This window comes from Phoca vitulina, unplaced genomic scaffold (assembly GCF_004348235.1).
Source record: "Phoca vitulina isolate PV1807 unplaced genomic scaffold, GSC_HSeal_1.0 scaffold48, whole genome shotgun sequence".
In the NCBI taxonomy this organism is placed as follows: Eukaryota; Metazoa; Chordata; class Mammalia; order Carnivora; family Phocidae; genus Phoca; species Phoca vitulina.
In genome coordinates, this window is record NW_022589751.1 from 248,527 (window position 1) to 262,136 (window position 13,610).

The 13,610-nt window shown below is 43.7% G+C and overlaps 1 protein-coding gene across 6 annotated transcripts in view; it reads left to right on the forward strand.

Annotated features, from left to right (window-relative positions):
* WDFY4 (WDFY family member 4) overlaps positions 1–13,610 on the forward strand; it is a 285,720-nt gene that overhangs the window by 14,714 nt on the left and 257,396 nt on the right. For 5 of the 6 annotated variants that reach the window (XM_032432234.1, XM_032432233.1, XM_032432238.1 and 2 more), the window contains one exon: positions 4,262–4,512. In XM_032432234.1, the coding sequence (XP_032288125.1) occupies positions 4,279–4,512 (234 nt within the window). In that variant the 5' untranslated portion in view covers positions 4,262–4,278. Of the gene's footprint in view, positions 1–3,014; positions 4,175–4,261; positions 4,513–13,610 lie in introns of those variants that run through there. The other variant, XM_032432235.1, reaches the window with a different exon arrangement.

A 13,610-nucleotide genomic window follows, 5' to 3' on the forward strand; every position in this document is an offset into this window, starting at 1 on the left:
GAGGGGGGATGGCCACAGCCTGACAATTGAGGTAGACCACTTCTCCCTGGGATTTCACGGATCCCCTTCTGTTAGAAGTTCTTGTTTTGAAAACATCTCTATTCAAGAGAATGTGATTCAAACATTTCACTTCAGTAAATACGGCTTCTTAATTTCAGAGGAAATCTGAAGTGGTTTCTGAGATCTCCCCTGGATATCCAGCCACTTTTCCCAGGACCATATTTTCACCTTATCTCCTCACCTGCTTGGTTTGAAAATGTGGCATGGCGGCAAGCCCACAGAGGGGTGTTATTGAATGGATCTATTAGTAGCGCCTGTAGGTGTGGTTACAAAATGACTTTTATGTGCTGGAGGCAACACTTAGCTGGCCCTAACGGCCATCCTGTGCGTTGAGATGTCTGTGTTGGACCTGGGACGGGTTCTGTTGATAATGGAGATGGTGGTTTGGTTGGGACATAGGGATTGTCAGAGTCTGGGGGAAATCCAAGTAGAGATCTTAAAGTGAGAAAAGAGAACTTGTTTAGAAGAGGGGTGTGGACTACAGAGAGAGGTCTGGGTGCCATCAGTATATAAGTTTGTTCAGTAATTCATACATTTGTACAGTAACATTTTGTTGAGCATCTATGCAGTGCCAACCAGGGACATAGGTGCAGTGCCTTCCTTCACGGAGCTAACATTCAGTGGATGTGTGGCTCTCAGGGGAGTAGCTGAGGTCTCCTACAGGGAGCTCATGAAATGAGAACACTTGCCATCTGACTCCAAAAAGCCACTGGAGGGACCCGTGAAGGAGACTGAGCTGCAGACAGACAGAAACACAGTACAGCAAGATACATGGCAGGATGCAACAGAGATGCCATTGCTTTTTAACCTACCAAGTAAGCAAGAATTAAAAAATGATAAGTAAAGAAGTGTGAACTCTTGTGTGTTCTTGGTCAGAGGACTATACATTGATGCAGTGTTTAAGGAGAAATACATGTCAAGATCTGGCTATTTCCATTGTAGGAATTTAAGAAGGTATTACAATCTATTATTTAATCATGGATATAGGCAAAGACTTGGACACAAGGCCTATTGTTATAGTATTATTTAGAGTAGTGAATAATTTGAAACTACTTAAATGCCTACAGGAGATTAATTAAATGAAGGATCAATGTGACTCTTATGGTCACCATCAGCCATTCAAAATGAAGATGTAGAGGGTCTTTAACAACATGGAAAATATTCATGATATGTTTTTGTGACAAAAAAGTTATGAAATAATTTGTAAGAAAAATGGGTTGAGAGAAGATATTTGTGATTTTTAAAACCAATGAGGGACAAGTTTCTAGAATATACTTCCTCAAAGCAATAAGAAAAAGACAGGCAAGGAAAAATAAGCAAAGGTTGTCAGTTTGCAGAAAAGGAACTGCAAATAGCTAAGAGGCATCTGTGATGCTAGGGCTCATTAGAGAGAAATGCAAATTAAAATGACAATGAGGGATCACTTTACTTCAATCGGATTGGCAGACATTAGAGAGCCGGGTAATTGGTGAGATGGAGCCTGTGGGCAAAGTGTGATCTGGTGCCAGCTTTCTGGAAGCATCTTAGTTGGTGGTACTCAGTTGAAGTAAGCAGGTGTATAATCTTGACTCAGCACTCCTGCTCCCAAGTTCATACCTGGAGCCAGTCACACGCAGCCCCATGAAGGGACCTGCATGGGAATGTCCAGAACAAAATTGAGTGCAGTACGGGAAGTCATGGGCAATCTGGCCATGACTGCGGATTGAACAAGTCAGATAGGTATGTGATGCCCACTTTGTAACATGGGGCAGCAGTTAGAAGAAATGAAGCTGACAAACGCAGAGCCACATGGGTAGGTCTGAAGGCATACACTGAGTGAAAAAGTGAGCTGCAAAAAAGATGCAGGTCATTCGGGGAACTCATAATGCCTGTATCAGAAAGCGTGTCACCTGTGCCATGTTGGAGAAGGACCCATGTTGGGGTAGGGCAGGGTGGGCAGGGTGGGGAAGAAGGGAATTCAAGTGGGGAATGGAGGGCCGAGGAATAAGTGAATAATAAACCAACAAAACCAGACAGGAGTCTGGTCCAGGTCAGGGAAGAGGCATCCCACCACCTGTTCTTGAGGGTCACCCCAACAGAAGAAACAAAACTCCCACCAAGCCCCAGCCAACCAACCATCAAAAGCAAAAGTAGAAATACAAAGTTTGCTTCAACAATATCAGGAGGATGTTTTTTATTAAACAACATAGTCATAGATAAAAGCTGGAATACCAAGAGCCATTTTTCTGGGTATAGGCAAGCTGGTGTCAAAAGCTCAGAAACAGCCGAAGTAAAACCAATGCATCACTGAAATAGTAATTAGTGAAAATTGATTGTGCACACACCAAAAAAGACAGTTTGCGAAGTGGGAACACTCAACCCAAAACATAGAATGAGGCTCAGGGGTATATGGTTATAAAGCAGCTTATATAGTGAGAAAGCAGTGACTTTATTCTTCACAGTGAGTGGTTATAATGTTAGAATTTTCTTAAATGACAGGCAGTTGGTCAATGGTTGCCTCATATCAATCTTGGAAAACAGTTTAAGCTTTGCTCCTGATTTCCTGCTGTGTAAGCAAGAAACAACTGAGGGCAAGTTAGTTTTGCAAAATAAGTTAAATTAAGCTTTGCTTGTATGAGTAAACTGGGCCAGTCTGCTCAGGGAATTTTCAAGGCTGGTATGCTTTTTTTTTTTTTTTTAAGATTTTATTTATTTATTTTACAGAGAGATAGAGAGTGAGCACAAGTAGGCAGAGTGGCAGGTAGAGGGAGAGGGAGAAGCAGGCTTTCTGCTGAGCAGGGAGCCGGACGTGGGGCTCGATCCCAGGACCCCAGGATCATGACCCGAGCCGAAGGCAGCCGCTTAACCGACTTAGCCACCCAGGCGCCCCTGCTTTTTGTTTTTAATACTTGATAGTCTTCCTGATACTTGGTTCCTCTCCTATTTTGACACTGAACTCACATGGCTTTTGTAATAAGAAAATGAAGTTTGAGAGTACTAAGCATGTGTGTTGGAAGAAGCGCTAGGGACTCATGGAGTTGTGTACATAAAGGGTAAGAATGTTTCAAAGAGGGATGGTGTGTCTGGCCACATGACCCTTTATCCACTCCCATTCTAGCCTGCAGGGAGCATGTGCTGGGCTAAAAATAAAGCATGACATCTGCCCTCAGCTGCTGTAGCCCAGAGCAGAACACTGGTGGATCCATCTTTGTGTGCCCATCCTTCTTGTTGCTATGCCATGATTGGTGGTTGTTGGTCACTGGCCGGATTCCAGAATGGACTCCTACATGGTGACATTGTGGTTGGGGAGGGATTTTTGCAGGAAGCCTGGGCATTTCAGGACCCACGTGGAGTTTCCTATACTCCTGACACACAGCAAACAAATCTTGGCTGTGCTGTGAGTCAGTCATGACTCAACTAAAGACTAGGACAATTGAAAAGTCAAGGACACAAATAAAGGCATCTTCTTGAGGTTACCCTTCTGGCCAATTGGTCTTTGGCTATTTTTACTGCATAAGTTCTTGTCCTCCTGCCTACTGACCCAAGATCTGCAGCTTGCACACATCACCCCTATGTGTGTTAATAAAGGAGCTCTTTTAAGTTAGCATGGGGGGGTGTTAAAGAGTCCTTTTGAAGACAAAGTTCTTTAACAATATGGAATGTGAACCAAATAATGCTGAGAGTGAAGAACCTATGTCCTTTCAGACTCATGTGGTTGAAGGAAGTTACCATTGATGATACAGAATTACAGGCCTGTACAAATATTGGTGACAGTCACACATACCCCTTCTACTTACTTGGCCTTTTAGGGGAGGAACAGCAGCAGGCAATAAACAAAACCAAAACAAACAACAAAAAACCCCCAGGTTTGGTGTTGAAGGTTTGCACTTCAACTGGACGTCTAGCTGCCCGTATGCCTTTGGCCCAGCCAGTTTCCTTCCTTATATAGAGAAAATAAAAATACCCATTTCTCTCCTGAGTCTGTGTAAAGAGCCCAGCACAGTGCCAGGCACATGTCAGATTGTCACTATAAGTCACATCTAAGTCAGAATCTCTTTTAAAAAAAAGTCTTCTTATTTTCGTCTGTTCAGTTTCAGATTCTTAGCGGAACCATCTTCAATAGGAACTGAACCGAGTGAGTACAGTACCTTGTCCCACACCTGGCCTAATCAGGAAGTGCTATGACAGGACTTGACATTTTTGTTTTTTGTTCTGAATTCAGATCTGCTTTGCTAAGACATGGAGGCAGAAGACGTTTCAAGGGCTGAAGACAGAGCTGAGTATCCAGGTTCCAAAACTGAAGGCCAGCCTGATGTTGCTCAGCCTAACTTCCCACATGGAAGGCAATCTCCTGGTCCCACTGCTCTCTGGGAGATGCTAGAAAGGAAATTTCTGGAATACCAGAAATTGGCTCATGGGAGCCCGGCTGAACATCAGCAGAGCCTGTTGAATCTCCTCCCACTGTTCCTGAAGGTCAGTATTCTTATTTTTGAAACTGTAAGAAGATGATACAGTGCTCTGGGGACACTTCTGGGATGATAAGAAGTTGGAGTTGGTGGTTTTAATATCATCACAAGTGGTTCCTGCTGGGTTTCTTAGAGGGGAGCGTTGTGCTATTTAATAAAGATGGCAAGCAAGGCTCATCTCCAGGATGAGGAAGAGTTGGAAAGGACAGTTGGCTCTTGAGTAATATTGTCTCCTTAGTTAAAAAAATTATATTGTTCAACCACAATCCCAATGTGGGAGCCAGAGAAAGACCAGCTGGAGTTAGGGAAAGAATGCGTGTCCTGGGTTACAGGGATGGCAGGTAAGCTCAAACACCAGCAATGTCAACAGTGAGGCCTGGGAGAACACAGCCACCAGCATGGGAGAGAAGTCCAGCCTGTCCACTAAGCTGCCCTTCTGGCCAATGGCAGCTGGTGACAGTTTGGGTACAAAGGATTCCTTTTGTTGTCTCAGAACAAAGGTCCTGCCAGTGAGGTCTGCTTTATAGTTGAATATGTTGAAGTTTAGTTGCAGAGTTGGAAACACATCTTTTTATGAGGACTTAGTTTTTGCTTGACTATTGATTTTGGGTTATTATTTAAAAAAAAAACAAACCATATAGCTACATTCAAAGCACAGAGAATATGAGATACTTCTCACATTTGAAACTAGACTAAGACAGATTGAGACCTGGCAGGTTTTCATTGGGAAACTCCCTTGTTGATTTGTTTCATCTAACTTATTCACCAGAAATATTTAAGGATTTCCAAAGATGAATCAGAATCTTCTTGGGATCATATTTCTAGGATGCACTGAGTACTTAGGCATGTCCTTCTGTAAAAAAATTTTGCCAACTAACCTACTGTCCATGAATTCATTATTTTCCTCCATCTTTTGGACTTGTATACCCCATCCATTCCATTTCACAGATTGGATAACTGGCGCATAGGGAATGTACTGGAAAAGAAGAACTAGGTGAGGAAAGACAGCTCAGGTTTCCCATTCCTAGCCCTCCCTGCCCTGACAACCCTAACTTCTGGAGGGTGGTTTGGTCTCCCCCAGTTCTCAGGTCAACTTTGCCTTATGGAAGGAAAAATGTGAGCAACCTCCTGCCCCCCACCAAAATTAGCTGTCCCCCCACACGTGTGGGCTTGGCCATTGCATTGTCTCTTTGCCATCCATCTGGGCAGCCGTGGCTCTGTTGAAAGGACTCTCATTCACGAGCCAGAGCTTAGTCCTTCTTCACCTCTTTCCAGATTGTTGATTTGAGGATTCATTCATTTGTTGTACACATATTTCTTAAATTCTTATACCCTGTGCTAGGGCCTGGGGCTATGAGAGTTGGGAAGATAGACAGAGGTTTTACCATTGTGGAGAGTTTAGTCCAGAATGGAGGATACTAAATAGCATCCAGAATGTGTCTTGTTTGCTTGTAGGGGTTAACGAAGGACTGTGTGGCCATTTTTTTCAAATTGGAAAGTTTTCACATGAAAATCAGATTTCCAGTTTCTCTTGAAAATTTTGGTAGATGTAATACTGATGACTGGATGGAGATGCTTAGGGGCACTCCTTTTAGACAGAAGATGGTCTCTGTTTCTCAGTTTGCCCCAGTCCTTCATTCCCTAATATTTTCACCCAACCCACATTACTCATTTATGTTGCCTGACCTGAAGGCATTTGAGCTTGTGACCCCATGCGTACAAGCAGTTCCTATCACTGAACTTCGATATTGGTCCATGTTTCCCAAGCCCTGCTCTTGTAACTAGAGGCATAATGGCCCTATTGTTGAATGCATGGGCTTTCAGGTCAAATAGAGACGGTGTCAAGTCCTGGCTCCATTGCTAATTAGCTGTGCATCCTTGAACAAATTATCAAATATTGCTGAACCTCAGTTTTCTTATCCGTAAAGTGGAATCAATAACACTTTGCTGGGAGTCTGTGAGGGTGAGAGAAGATAATGATTATAAAGTTCACAGCACATGGAGAGCAGACCTGGTCCCCATTATGTTTCCACCAGACTCCAGGATACTAATTGCGTGTGTGCAGTTTGAGATCCCATTTCCACAAGTCCCCAAACTGCTGACACATCTGATATGTTTTGAGTCCCTGGAGCTCACCTCTGATGAACCCTGCAGAAGCAGAATATTACAAGCTTTTTATCATTGCCTAAAATCTATATTTTTATTAAGTCCTACATGTCTACAAACCTATTGTTTCTGTTAAGTTCTAACTAAGAAAACCCCACCAGAGTCAGAACCCTTAGGCTTTTTTTTTTTTTTTAAAGATTTTCTTTATTTGACAGAGAGAGACAGCGAGAGAGGGAACACAAGCAGGGGGAGTGGGAGAGGGAGAAGTAGGCTCCCCACTGAGCAGAGAGTCTGATGCGGGGCTCGATCCCAGGACCCTGAGATCATGACCTGAGCTGTAGGCAGACGCCTAACAACTGAGCCACCCAGGCACCCTACCCTTAGGCTTCTTAATTAAGGGTTTAATGCAAAGGAACACGGGAAGGTCAAAGGATTTTTTTTTTTCCCCGAGTATAGTGCAGATAAAATCTGAAGTGTAGATGAAGACTGACAACATCCATTGGAATACAGGTCCTTGTGTAGGAAGTCAAGCTTGAAACCACTCTGTTCTGATTTTTTTAACCACAAAACAGTGTTCTTCAAGGTTATCTATAAATAACCCCCTTGGAAATATGAGGATTTAAAAAGTTATGCCAAAGGGGCACCGGGGTGGCTCAGTCGGTTAAGCATCCAACTGTTGGTTTCGGCTCAGGTCATGATCTTGGGGTCATGAGATCCAGCCCCCTTTTGGGCTCTACACTCAGCACAGAGTCTGCTTGAGAATCTCTCTCCTTTTCCCTCTGCTCCTCCCACTTGTGCTCTCTAAAATAAATAAATAAATAAATAAAATCTTACAAAAAATTAGAGAATAAAAAGTTATGTCAAAGCCTTAGTCATGAACTGGTTGTCATGGCAACCACGCCCCCACAGGGCTCTGAGACAACCGAGCGTTCTAAAGGAGTCTTAGACTACTTTGTTTGGTGGAGCTCAACTCTCTATACCTGACTCTTTTCACTTTGGGCCCAAGGGAAATTAGGATGATCTGGAATATTCTTTGTTTTAAGACAATGCACACAAGGGATTTTGAATTGCCTCCCCTGCTTAGAAAAGGCTGTGTCCCTGGGTTGTGGGCTCTTGCCTGGCTGGCCCAGACCCTGTGTCAGTTAGAGACAGTATGGAAGGGGCAGCCCATGTGTAGCCAGGGCTCAGGGGAAGGTTGACAGCAGTGAGTGCCCTGCCTCAGTGGCCCCACCTGCCTCGACCTAGTGAGTCTTGAGATTTGGCAACAGAGACTGTTTGGTGTGGCAGACTCCCTCAGAGCTGCTTCTTTCCCATCTTCTTCCCAAAGAACTTCCTTTCAGCCTCTTTGGCTTTCTCTCATATTTGATTCCTCCAAATGCACAGCAGAGGACAGTGTTTTCCCTAACTCTGCGTTAACTGCTAGGCAAGCACAAGGATGGCCTTGGCTGGTTCTATAGCAAATCCCAGCCCCATTGCTTCCTGAGTGGAAGAGCAACTACAGGGCTGTTGAAAAGTGAACCCACGCAAAATTTGGGTGACTATCTTGGTAATAAGGGAGAACCTGATGGAATTTCAGGGCCTTGGAACCCCAATGAGGAATTGCTCTGGAAGGATGAGTCAGAAAGGAAGTTCTCATCCAGAACTATAGGCTCTCCTCCTCCTGGCTCTAACGATCCCCTCCAGAGGTCAAGGAGGGGATCTTAGCCAGGGCAGGTGGGCATTTTCATTGATAATAGCTAATAACATTCACCAAGCTCTAATTACCTAAGCCAGGCATTTTGTTTAGTGTTGATAAGCCCTCATAATAACCCCATGAAGTGGGTGTCACTTTTATCCCAGCCTTGCAAATAAGGAAAGGGAGGTTTAGAGACGTTGCATAACTTGGCCGAGGTCACCTAGTTGCTCGTGAGGAGCAGAACTTAACTGGGACACTCTGTCCAGGCCTGTGTCATTAGCCCCTGGGCTCCCTCACTTGGGCAGCGCTGGGGTTCGTAGAACAGAGCACATTTGGCTTCCTTCCCTGTCCCATGACTCCCTGGACATATGGCTTTGCCTGGCTCATACCGATTGGGTACGAAAAGCATGTCATGCCCTCTACATGTGATGTGTGGATAGCTCCAGGATGTTGCAGACGAGCCCGAGGTTTTATTGCCTCACACAGGAAGCAGCACAGAGCTAATGACTTCTCTGTGTAGAACAGTGTTTCCAGGAAGGATTCAGGGGACTGCTGTTGTGTTCCTACAACGAGCCTTGGGCTTTGGTCTTTCTAGAACACTTCCTATCAGAGCCTCTCACACCAAGAGAAGCAGGCTTTTCTCTAGCAAGCCTGGGTAGATCCTGCTGGCCCTTGGTTGAGTTTGCTTTGGGGGAAAAGGAAGCGCTGCAGGTCCTCACATTGCTCAGATATTTGGTAGTAACAGACACAGGGAAAGCTATAGATGTAGTTGTTGAGAATTGTTCTTGGAATATGTACTTTGAGAGAAAATAGGCTGAGAGATAGGGAAACCCTGTCGGTGACTGTAAAATTCCTCACTGTCTGGGACAGACAACCTGGGAGGTGGGACCAATGGGGACAAGGGGAGCTCTGTGGATGTGGTAGATTAGAGATGCTGAGAATGGGTCCACACTGCTCCCTTCAAGAGGTGGCATCCACATCCCCTCCCCGGGATTTGTGATGACTTGGCTACTGGAATAGGGCAGAAGTGACATGTGCAGGTCTAGGCTTCAAGAGACTTGCAGCTTTTTGTCCCCGTCACTTGTCACTTCCGGTCACTCTTCGAAATCTGCTTCCATGCTGTGAGGAAGTCTCAGCAGCCCTGAGTAAAAGCCTACGTGTAAAGGAACCAAAGCCCCTGATCTTGTCACCGACAGCCAGCGCCAACTGACCAGCCATGTGGGTGTGCCATCCAGCAGGTGGAGCTCGAGCCCCGTTAGCTGCCCCAGCTGAGCGATGCAGAGAAAAGCTGCCCCTGCTGAGCCCTGCTCAAATGGCAGATCCATGAGAGAAATAAGCCCCTCAATTTGGGGGTGGTTTGTTGTAGAGCGATCTATAGCCAGAACAGTGGGTAACATGGGGGGAATCATTCATTTCCTAGTGTGGAGGGATTAGAATTAACACTAACTTGATCGTGCTTGGGCAGTGAGTGTGTTTGGGCACGTGCGTGCGTGCATGTGTGCAGATACACGGGTAAGCACAGGTACTCTGAGACTAACAGCCCTGCCAGTGGTGCAGAGTCTACACCGCTGAGTGTGGCCAATCATTCTCATATAAACCACGCATGGACCCAACTGAGAGTGGAAGAGAGAGAAGTAACATTAAATATAATAATAAGGATGAGCAGTAATTGTTTCCAAATGTAGTGTCCCGAGGGGGCAGTGAAGGTAAATACTCTTCTTTGTCCATCCCCTGATCTACCCAACCTCAGAGTGGGGCCTGCAATGTGGCTTCTTCCCATCTTGGAGAAACAACATTTTTTGTGTGTGCAAGTAAAGTTTTGACACGTCACTTTTTAAAAACAATTTATAACAGAGAGGCGCCTGGGTGGCTCAGTGGGTTAAGCGTCTGCCTTCGGCTCAGGTCATGATCTCAGGGTCCTGGGATCGAGCCCCATGTCAGGCTCCCTGCTCAGCGGGGAGTCTGCTTCTCCCTCTCCCCCTGCTGCTGCTCTCTCTCTCTCTGTCAAATAAATAAATAAATAAATAAATAAATAAATAAATAAGATCTTCAAAAACAGGCCATGGCTTAGAGGCGGGCCACTGGTCAGAGTGTGCAGACCTGTGCTCTAACCTATTAAAAAAAAAAAATTTACAACAGAGAGGGTGAACTGTGTCATACAAGCAGGGAAAATTCCCAGTCTCTGGAATGTTTTGAGTTCACTTAAAGACCAAACCACCAAACTCGGCGGTAATGAAGAAATAGTAACATTGCAGCCATCCTTGAAAACCAGCCAGGTTCTGTCATTCAAAAGCTGGGGTTTTCTCCCATCCCCTCAAGAGCTTTTGTCATTCCTCATCTTCCTTTGGAGGCCACAGCATCATTTTCTTTCTCTTTCTTCCATGGGAGAGACAGCCACGAGGCACGATGGTGCAGCTTAGATAATGTGGGTAAATAAAAATTTTAAAAAATATTGAGCAATATTCTCCCAGCATGCAAGTCCCAGTTTGGGAAAAAAAAAATAGGTCCTTTTGGAAGCTGCCTTAACTCTTTGGGGGTCTCCATGGTACCATTCAGTAAATGATTGCCTCTGTGCATCAAACAACACCCCAGTGGCCTGAAAGAGTTAACGTGGCCTCCAGAAGTGCCCATCACAGTCCCAGGAAGGAGTGTGAGCCTTGGGAGAATCTGGCTGAGCGTACAATTACTGTTCAGCTCACAGTGGCCCAATTTACTTTATTGTAGAGTGCCTGCAGGAGTCCCACTGCTTGAAGACGATCTAGATGCTTCTGAGTCAACTGCCTGTAAATTGGTCTTTGAGGGGTTTGCCAGTGCAGGGAGGAGGACAGGAATTTGTTAGGAAGACATCATAGCAGAGTTCTCAGTCCTGGGGAGGAAATAATCTTACCAGAAATTCCCAGCCAAAAGGATTGATGTTTTCTTTCTGGGGATTCAAGTTTCCAGGTGATAGCCAGTTTCCAGGTGGCAGCCTTAAATTTCTTAGCTATGCACATGCTACTTGGCTATGAGTGAGGTAACTCAGCTCTTCACTCTGCTGCTTACCTGATTCTCTGGGCTTACTCTCCTGCCTCAGCCTTAGTTTCTGTAAAGTGGGAATAATCATAACAATACTGATCTCAGAGGGTTGTCGTAGGATTAATGGACACAATGCACATAAGTGCTTGGTCCAGCGATTGGCACAAACCCAGCATGCAATACATTCAGCCATCAATCTGCAGTGTGGATTTCATGATCATGTATTCACTTATCTAATATTTGTTGAAGGTCTACTATGTGCAATAATATTTAACATTGACCTAGCATGTCTGTAGTGGTTTTTGAAAAAATATTTTATTTATTTGAGAGAAAGAGAGCATGAGTGAGTGTGAGAGCTTTAGCAGGGGAGGAGGGAGCATCAGAGGGAGAAGCAGGCTCCTGGTGGAGCAGAGAGCCTGATGTGGGGCTCGATCCCAGGATCCTGGGATCATGACCTGAGCCGAAGGCAGACACCCAACCGACTGAGCCACCCAGGCGTCCCTAGCATGTCTGTAGTTTTAGCAACGTTCTGATGAAGTGCTTTCTTGTTTATAAAGGAAAGGGGCAACTCTGTCCATTTATAGGGCAGACAATAAAAAAAAGTATTTCAGGTACAAAGTTTTGTTCAAAATAAATATCCATGTACTCACCACCCATATAAAAGAAACAAAACTGACGCCACCTGCGCAGGCGTGCTACAGCTCATTCCCTCTCTGCCCTCCTCCAGTGTAAACCCCCACCCTGCTGAGTTATCATTCCCTGTGGGGGAATATATATATTCATTGAATATATTATATGGATACAATATGTATTATGTATATTCAAATATATATCTAATATATATCCAAGTTATACAATAATATGAATGCATTTTAATAATCATAAGAGATATTATTGTGAAATTTATCTGTAGACTCACAGGTTTTTCTAGACTCAAAACTGTAATATACTTTTACAACTTACTTTTTGCACCCAACATTCTATTTCTGGATTTATCCATATTGATACATGTAGCTCTATTTCTTTTTCAGTTCTATATAGTATCCTTACATATGTATGCCACAAATTATTCATTCATTGTCCTATTGATGAACATTGAGTTTTCCTATGTGACACAATCACAGATAAGGTGCATAATAGTTCGTGTTCATGTCTCCTTGTGTATATGTGCCAACATTTCTACAGGGAATATGCCTAGAAGGGAATTGCTAGGCCATAGGATGTGTCCCCCTATTAACTTTATTGGATTTCAAAGGTATTTTCTGCAAGTTATGCTCCATCAGTAGATCATGGGGGTTTCCTGGTCCTTTCCCACGTTTAGTATTGTCAGGCTTTACATTTTTACCAACCTGAAAAATATGACTATCTCATAGTACTTTTAATTTGCATTTTCCTGATTATTAGTAATTTGTTATTTATTGTATCTTTTATAAGTTACTTGTTTCATTTGCCTGTTTTAAAAAAAATCAGGTTTTTTAAAATTAATTTGTAGGAATCTGGACACTATTGCTTTGTTCATTATATGCATTATAAATATTTTTTCCCAATCTGTGGCTTGTTTCCTTTGTATGTAGCATCATTTAATATAGAGAACATTTCTAAAAGGTTTTTACTCTTTAATAAATATGGTGTCTACAGCAAGGAAACACATTTCCCTCTGGAATTTTGATGCTTTTCTCACCTTTTCTAGGAGGCTCTCAGCGTTAAAAAACTCAGTCATGTCTTTTGGCAGGAATGTAATTTAATATGGCTGGTGAGAAGAAGCAGTGGATGGCAGTCCAGCAAAACTGTATTTTGTTGAGGCCATTAACTGCCAGGAACATGCTCAGAAGCCTACCTCCCTGGGAAGGTGGGAAACTGGAAAGGTGAAGTTGCCAGGAACTCAAGTCCTGTGCCAAGAAGAGTCACTCAATTCTGACTGTTGGTCTGGAGAGAACTCTCCTCATCCTAGGACTAGTAAACTCTGCCTGGGACAACACAGGAGAACAAAGGGAGAAGATTCTAATGAAAAGCAGACTGGGAGGGAATTCTGAAAAGGGTTGGGCATCCTAAGTGGAATTTTAAAATTAATGACTTCTATTAAATAGTATCCTAAACAATAAAAGAAAAAGTCCAAGGCCAAAAGATAAACAGGATAGAACCAGAGAAGGAACAGAGAAGAAAGAATTTTAAAGAATTAAAAAAAAAAAAATAGAAATAGGAGATTAAAAGTGACCACAACCACTTGGACTTAAAAGAATTTCCTGAGCCTGGAACTAGAGCTAGAAAACAAAGGAATTGATTGAGAAATTTCATTTCATGTAAATTTC